The sequence below is a fragment of the Poecilia reticulata genome, linkage group LG17 (assembly GCF_000633615.1).
Source record: "Poecilia reticulata strain Guanapo linkage group LG17, Guppy_female_1.0+MT, whole genome shotgun sequence".
Lineage (NCBI taxonomy): Eukaryota > Metazoa > Chordata > Actinopteri > Cyprinodontiformes > Poeciliidae > Poecilia > Poecilia reticulata.
In genome coordinates, this window is record NC_024347.1 from 18,314,761 (window position 1) to 18,323,072 (window position 8,312).

Here is an 8,312-nt window from a genome sequence, read left to right on the forward strand (position 1 = left end):
TGTCGGTGCTGATTATTTATTCATTTCTTTACCTTTTGCGATTCTTAGAATAATTGGGTTCCTCGTAGAGGAGAACAGGGTCCCAAAACAATTGACCAAATTCATAAAGATGCAGAGATGGAGGAACACCGGGAACAGATCAAAGTCCAGCAGCAGCTGCAGTCAAAGAAGGACAACCGGGGTCCGCACACGCCAGCAAGGGGCCGGGCCGCCCAGCCTCAAGACGAGGGCTGGAACATGGTGCCCATCTCCACMAAGAATCGACCCATCGACATCACCCGCCTTAGCAAGATCACAAAGGTAAAACCTCTAAAACCCCGAGCGTTACTCTCTGATGTGTTACACATCGGAATGCTGCAGTTTTGTGTAAATAAGTGTTGAGAAGCTTCTTTTCCTGACTGTGGCTCGGTTGTGTTCCTGCAGCCTGGGGCCCTGGACTTCAACAATCAGCGGCTGGCTCCGGATGGGAAAGGCATGTGGGGAAGCTGGGGAAAAGGCAGCAGCGGAGGAAGTGGAGCTAAACCAGCAAGTGGAGAGCAAGGTAAGCCTCTATAAGTATAGTATAAACTGTGTAAAGGTACTACTCAAATTAAATACTTTACAAAAATTTAAATAATCACTTGACTTTCAATTTGTGTAATTGAGATAAGGGTGGTCTTATATTATGTTTGTTATTGAAATTGGGGGGGTTGTCAAATGTGTATTTTGCTCTCAGACCAATCAGGTTCATAGGGAGTGAGAGAAGTTTGAAAACATAAAATGTTGGTTTATTTTAGTTTGTCCCGGCAATGTAGAGTACTACCACAAGACATTATTAATAATGGTAATAAATTATATCATACAATAGTGAATTGAAATGCCCTTTAGTTCATTTGTATTGTTTCTTTGTAAAAATGGTTGTGCTGGAAAAGTTGACAAACTAACCTGGAAAGTGCTTGAAAAGAGCTAAAGTTTTACTGTGGAGAAAAATATATGAACCATGCTATAAGAAGCTTGGATTTAAGGCAATTTTTGTAAAAAAATTTTTCCCTTCAGATTTTGACCTTTTGATGTACGTCTTTCCTTTTCTTATAGACTCTGGACGTCCAGCCACCAGCACTCTGAACCGATTCTCAGCTCTGCAGCAATCCGGGGCGATGTCCTCATCAACAGACACCGATCGCAGAGTTCCTCAGAGGTAATTGGAAGCAGCGCAGTCCTCCGTAAATTTCCCTCGTTGCCTCGCTGCCGTTTTCTTCTCAGCTAGTTTTCTGCTTCAAACAATTAGCCCTCAGAATAAATGCACAGTAGTATTATTTAATCCTTTTAACACGCTGGAAATGTCTAAAGTATATTAATCCGTTCCTTCTAGGTCGAGCGGCAGTCGGGAACGTGGTGGTGACAGAGACCGGAATGACCATGACAGGGATCGCTACGACAGGTTTGCTCGCAGCGAGAGACAGGACGGGAATCAGTTCTCCAAGAGAAGTTTCAGCAGGGAATCACAGGAGCGTGGTGGAAGGGGCGGAGACAGCCGGGCCGCAGCAGATTCCGTGCGCCGCGTTGCCAGCATGACCGACAATCGGGACAGAGGAAGCAGAGACCGAGGCAGTCGGGACAGAGGAAGCAGGGACAGAGGAAACCGAGAGCAAGGCGGTCGGGACCGAGGTAGCAGAGACCAAGGCAGTCGGGACAGAGGAAGCCATGACAGAGGAAGCAGGAGCCAAAGTGGTCGGGACACTGGTCCAAGCAAAGACCTTCCAGGTATCCGGGGTTAAGGAACTAGGACGAGATTTAAAACGAACATTGGCAGTCTGTTTGACAAAAAAAAAAAAGTGAGCATTATCTTATTCTCACCTCTTGTTTTTTGTCTAGTTAAGCGGGAAAGTGTTCCTGCTTCTCTTCCCAAACCTGCCATGACAGAAGAGGAGGTGAGGAAAAAGACCAATGCCATTATTGAAGAATACCTCCACATCAACGACGTAAAGGTACTAAACTGTTCCGTCAGGCGCACTTCTTATTAGTAGTACTTCCATCTCTGATTTTCATCTTCTTCTTGCCCTGTAGGAGGCGCTGCAGTGTGTTGCAGAGTTAAATAGTGCCTCTCTGCTCTACGTGTTCGTGAGCTGTGGCCTCGAGTCGACACTTGAACGCAGCACCCTTGCCAGGGAGCGCATGGGTTTGTTGTTACACCGGCTTGTAGAGGCAGGGACGTTGCCCGTACAGCAGTACTATCAAGGGTAAGAAGAGGTCACTGAGGTCCTGTGTCTCAACAGGAACATTTAGAGTTGAAGTAGAATTAGAGATGTGAAAGTAAAGCGTTTCTGTTTTCTTTTAGGCTCCTAGAGATCCTGGAAGTGGCAGAGGACATGGCCATAGATATACCTCACATCTGGCTCTACCTGGCAGAACTCATTACTCCCATGCTCCATGACCGGGGCATCCCTATGGGACAGCTCTTTAGGTATGAATAATGCCGGCATTCACTTGCCATGGGRTGTCATATGTATCATATGCACCTACATTGTTTCTGTAATTAATCAAAATTGAAACATTAAAAGGCCAAGCTATAATAAATACAGAATGTATCGAAGTCTTTCTTTCCAAAGGCTTTATTTGGCTTGAAGTGCAGTAGAACTATATGTCTAAATACTAGCTATTGTCTGGTTGTTGCTTAGCATATTTTAACATAAATTATAGATTTCTAATTATAACCGAAAGCCAATTAGATTTTAAGAATAATTTTCCACCTGGAATAAAAGGGGATTAATCGGATGGAAATCTAGGTCACATCTTTCCAGCCAGAGGCCTCATCTTAAATCAAAATATAACATATTAAACTTTACTTTTTTTTCCCCTCCCACTTGAGTTTCCTGCTGTTGCACTAATAACAAACGCACAGAATAATTAAATATTGTTGCAGTCTACAAGCTTATGGAAGCTGAAATGTTGATGCGTTGCATCTGTCTACAGGGAGATCTCGAAGCCTCTTGTGCCTCTGGGGAAGGCCGGCTTGCTGCTGGCACAGATTATCAAGTTGCTCTGCAAAGGAATGGTACGTACACAAGTCTTAAAAGCGGAGGCTCGCAGTTAAACAGTCTGGCTTTGTATTTTTGAAATATTTCCAAACCCGACTAAAACATTTTTYAACTTGTTTTTCTCGCTAGACTCACGAGAAGGTTGGGTCTTTGTGGAGAGAAGCCGGACTAAATTGGAATGAGTTCTTGTCCAAGGATGAAGACGTCAACAAGTTTGTCACAGATCAGGTACGYTTGAGATTTTAGACATCTTATTATGATATGASAAGCCATATCTTGTCTGATTGTCCCAATATGTGTAAGTTTCTGTGWAGCCAAGTGTCTSCTACATCTTCRAGAGTGCTAATATCTTCTGTTTGATCAATTACCAACTTAGCTGTTGATCTAATTTGCGCTTGGAGAAAATGTAAACAAGCTAAGATGAAAACAACCCTCACCAAGATGCTGAACATCGTCTTTCAGGCTTGCTTACACATGTCGTGCATTTCAGAAAGTGGAGTTTACCACAGGAGAAGAGACTGAGTCGGAGGAAGCTGGAATGAAGCAGATCCTCAGTGGAGATGAAATCAGCAAAGAGCTGGACCGACTGCTTCAGGAGAAAGCCAACAACCAGCGAATCAGAGACTGGATTGAGGTGTGTGGTTTAGAATATAGCGGTAGTTCACGAACTGTGGAGGGAAAAACATATCTTTTTAATGTTTTATTAATGTGTGTTAGTATAACTACTTAAGGAAGATAAAGGCAAACAATGTCGTTCATCACGTAAAAATCGCGGCCACTGCTCCATCTCTGTCGTAGCTGTGATTATTTTTTTTCAATAATACATTTTGATTCTTCTTTAGGCCAATCTCGATGAGCAGCAGTGTGCTTCCAGCCAGTTTCTACGAGCATTGATGACATCGGTGTGCCAGTCCGCCATCATATGTAAGTGGATCTGATGCAAAACTTTATCACATCTAGACGTCTAAATGCACCGAGTCGCTGCCTTACGATTGGCTGATTCGCCCATATACCTAAAGGTGGCATTTGAGCACATTTCTGTCAGGCCACTGTTGGCCTTTTTAGTGGAGACACTCTAGAATTGCAGCAGTTGTGAGAAGCTCCATGTTTGTGTTTTTTTTTTTTTTGTTTTATTGTTTTTTTTTTTCTAACATCACAATTTAGGTGACAACCCGTACAAGGTGGATGAGAAGCAGATCAAAGAGAGAGCCAGTCTGCTGCAGAGATACCTCTGTGACGAGGAGAAAGCGCTTCAGGCCCTTTATGCCCTCCAGGCTCTCATGGTGCACATGGAGCAGCCTGCAAGTACGTTTTTATTTCATTTMTTTGAATTTGCAGTGAAGTGTCTTTAAGAGTACAGACGATGAATATGGTCGTTTAGGTTATTTTGACCGTTTAAAGTCGACATTCCTCAAAAAGACGACCATTTTTTGTCTCTTAACAATCAAAGTGAAAAAAGTAAGTGGCTGGTTACTCCRTAACCTTTGCTTTGCAATCCACCTGCAGCAGTCTGCTGAGAAAGCGCTGACTGTTTTGCCACGTGAATGTTGMCGCTGACCTCTGCGCTCCGTTTCTTCAGGCCTCCTGCTGATGTTCTTCAACAATCTTTACGACGAGGACGTGATCGACGAGGAGGTCTTCTACAAGTGGGAGTCCTGCAAAGATCCGGCAGAGCAAACGGGCAAAGGCGTAGCCTTGAAATCCGTCACCGGCTTCTACACCTTCCTCCGCAACGCCGAAGAGGAGTCCGACAAGGACTGAGGAATCGAAATCCTGCTTTTCATCAAGACGTGGGGGCGGCGGGGAGGGTTCGGCAGGAAACTGCGACGAGTAGTAGACAATATATTTAGCCCAGAGTGGCAGACTCGAATCAATCCTCAATGAGGATAAATCTTTATTTTTCTTTTTTTCTTTTTGTTTTTTTTTTTTGTTTGAGAGATGAACTCAGAAAACAATCATTTCTCCCTTCCCTCCTCTCCTGCTTTACACAGCAAGTGTCCTCATGAAATAAACTTGAAAACACACTCAGCAGGACTGCTTGTTAATGACGTGTGAGAATCCACACATCACTACAAAACTGTTTTTTCTTTTTTTTTTTTTGTGTGTGTGTTTTTTTTTTTTCTCTTGTTTTTTGTCACAGTAACACAAACCAACTGGCTGCTTTTTCATTCTCCTAGACGATTATGCCTAAATATCCTCTGATCCTGCAGGAAGCAACCGCAGGGTGTGCGGTGCGGTGGGTTCCCTGACTCATGGACGGATCTAACTCGCAGGTCCTCTCTCTGTCCTTTACTGGAGTGTGCAGCATGACTGAAGTGTGCTTCGATTAAGAATTCAGTGGGCAAAACGTTTGAGGACTTGAAACTGAACTGGGCAAATGGGGGAGTTTTTAATGCAAAGGTTGTCTATTTTCTCTCTTCCTGTTTCCTATCATGAGCTTTCAGAGAACCGATGTCGRCTTTGACTACAGGSCGTTGGTCTTAATGCTTCCTCTAAGCCATCTTTTCCCATCCCCGGTAGTGAACCACACTGACTGACTCTTCATCTTTACTTCTTCTGTACTTTAACCTGACACCTATCGACCCAATCACCGTTAGAAACTTGAAATCTGCAGAAAGAAAAAAACAAAAAAAAAAAACGACTTGATGAAATTAAATGTATACAAAGGGGAAGGGAGAAGGGGAATAAAACTAAAATAAAATAAATATTAAAAAAAAAACAGAAGTGATCCGAAAGCCTTTTCTACTTTAAGTGGAAACTCATTTCAGGACCTTTCTGTAAATATATAATGATGATGATGAACTTTTTTTTTTTTTCCTGTTTTATTTTTCAGAACCTATGAATTTCTGATGTAATTGCAGTGTCTCCTTTTCCAGCAGAAACCACAGTTGTCCAGATGCAGAGAGGTGCTTTAGATAATTCAATGATTATTAGTTTTATTTGAATTTTGTAAATATTTTTGTTTTGCTTTCTTTATTTAAGAAATGATTGCTTCTTTTTGCATCAGAAACTGGAAAGATGAGGTGACAGAAACATTACAATAAATGACTTATTAAGTTGCTGTGCAGAGTTTGTCTTGAAATGTGTCTGAATGTTTACCGTTTGACTGGGAGGATTGTGTTTCTTCTTTTTGTTTGTTTCTTTTTTACCAGCCGACATTAAACTCCACAGAAGTAGGAAGCGGTGATCAGATCTGCATCCTAAATCTGATGTGGCTGTGAAACCTGGATCACATCTCTTGGGTCTGGTTAACTGCTTCTTTCATCTCCAATAACATCTTTAAAAGTTCATATTTTTAACTAAATATTCATGATGCAGTCATTTTTGAATTACTGTTGCAATGTAGGGATTTATATAATCCCATGGGTACAGTTTATCACATTATTGGAGGTACTTGTGAGAGCTGCTTCACGTTTGTTTAGCATCGACAGAGAACTAGTTGTCMACCCACAGGTCCAAATCCATGATTCTTCTACACTTCCTGTATTTTTTTGTTTTTTCTAGTAGGGTGATCTCACTAGGWCTAGTTTTCTGAATAATGTCTAGTAATCTGGATGTTAATCTTGTTGGTCTTAAACCCAAGTGCCTCCATGTCACGTGTGTGTTTAGGTTCAAATGTGTTTTGATGGGAAAAGGGRAAAAAAATAATAGGGATATTTCCATTGTTTGTGCTTTGTCAATTAAATTCAACGTTTGGGGGGTGATGTCACACCCCAACAAACCCTGAAAGAAAAAAAATCTTGTTCTCATCAGCCTATTAAATATTTTATAGCTTTTATTGTAACTAGTTAACGAGTTGGGTGGCAAATTGTAACCTCTTCAGCACCTTTTTTGTTTTGTTTTTTTTAAATCAGACCTTGCTGATAACTTGGCTTCACAAAGGCACTTATTAAAGTATCACTTTTAAATGTAGACCTATCACTGCGGAGCTGATCAGTTACCAAGTCTTTGCCGTTTTATCTATTCTCTGGTCCATTTAAATTATTTTCTTCCTCTCTTTTTTTTTTTGGTTTTCCTCTTGCCAATTTATTTTTTAAATCATTATTTGCTAATTTTCTGAACACTGTACTGTGAGCCCTGCAGTGGACTGGTAGACAGGAAARTGAGTAATGAGAAGACCTGAGTCAAAGGTCATCAGGCCAGGATACGAACCTGTGACGTCGGCATCAAGGACTAAAGCCTCCATACATGAGTTGTGCCTTACCAAATCTGCAGTCCCCACAGCCTGCTCCATACTCTGAAACAATCTCAATTGAGCTATAAGATGTTAACAGGACCAAACTCTGTGTACATCCTCACATTTGTGAAGCACATTACAAACATACCAAAACCATTCATCTGTGTCAAATACTCTGCTTCTCCATGACTGAAAATGTGATCGGTGCATCTGCAACCTTGGAACGATCCAACCAAACGGCAGGACGGGATCTATGAATGTCAGGGAAACATGTTGAGAGACCAGTTCAATRCTTTGAAAATGTCTAGTTAAATCTAGCAGACCATTTGAGGTCAGCTGAATGGCTCCAGAGTTGGTTCATCATAGTTGATTTTTTTTTCTTGCCTTTATTTTTTTGGACTTTGGTTTATTCCGTACAATTATAAAGATAAACTGAAATGACAAAATTTATATAAATATATAAAATAGTAATTTCTACTTTGAATAAAGCGATAAAGGGACTGATGTAGAGTTTATTTTTGAACAATTGGAGAAATTAAGAGTGTTATTTTAAGCTATTGCAATAATAAAAAGACTTCTGTGTCATTATACCCAAAATGTAGAATAACACCAATACGTGAATTTTGCAAGCTTGGAAAAGTCCATGGGTTTCCACCTCTTGTTTTTATATATATATATTTTTTAATGTAGATTGACCCATGTGTCTCAAATGACCCTTTCAAGGATCCCACCTCCAAGCATGAATCATCGTTTATTTTAAGCTTATCAGGCATTACTAGATAAGCTCTGGTGAGCAAGAAAGATCAAATGTTTCCATATGCTCTGTTACATTTTTTTTTTCTTTCTTTCTTTTTGGAAGTCTTTGCACAAATGCTCATTCAAAAAGAGCCAACGTTTATAACTTATTGACCTTTCTGGTGTCAGTAATTTTCCACAGAATTGCTACATCCTGCGTGTCTTTTATTTTTAATGTGTTGTTGTTGTTGTTGTTTACTGTGCGACTGCAAATGTCTGAAAGCCCTCTGATGAAACGACTAACCAGCAGTGTGTTGTAGTGATTCTTGAACTGAATCTGCAGGTTGCTCGAATCTTCTTGGCAGCACAGAGAGGAGAAGAGA

At 41.0% G+C, this 8,312-nt stretch overlaps 1 protein-coding gene across 1 annotated transcript in view; it reads left to right on the forward strand.

Moving 5' to 3' along the window:
• The window catches only part of LOC103479646 (eukaryotic translation initiation factor 4 gamma 1-like), an 11,632-nt gene extending 5,550 nt beyond the window's left edge, over positions 1-6,082 (forward strand). The window contains exons 10-22 of the mRNA XM_008434192.2: positions 49-300; positions 424-541; positions 1,075-1,177; positions 1,352-1,743; positions 1,855-1,967; positions 2,047-2,219; positions 2,318-2,443; positions 2,953-3,034; positions 3,147-3,245; positions 3,508-3,651; positions 3,860-3,941; positions 4,182-4,322; positions 4,597-6,082. Of these exons, the coding sequence (XP_008432414.1) occupies positions 49-300; positions 424-541; positions 1,075-1,177; positions 1,352-1,743; positions 1,855-1,967; positions 2,047-2,219; positions 2,318-2,443; positions 2,953-3,034; positions 3,147-3,245; positions 3,508-3,651; positions 3,860-3,941; positions 4,182-4,322; positions 4,597-4,778 (2,007 nt within the window). The 3' untranslated portion in view covers positions 4,779-6,082. The remainder of the gene's footprint in view (positions 1-48; positions 301-423; positions 542-1,074; positions 1,178-1,351; positions 1,744-1,854; positions 1,968-2,046; positions 2,220-2,317; positions 2,444-2,952; positions 3,035-3,146; positions 3,246-3,507; positions 3,652-3,859; positions 3,942-4,181; positions 4,323-4,596) is intronic.
• The last annotated feature ends 2,230 nt before the right edge of the window (positions 6,083-8,312 follow it).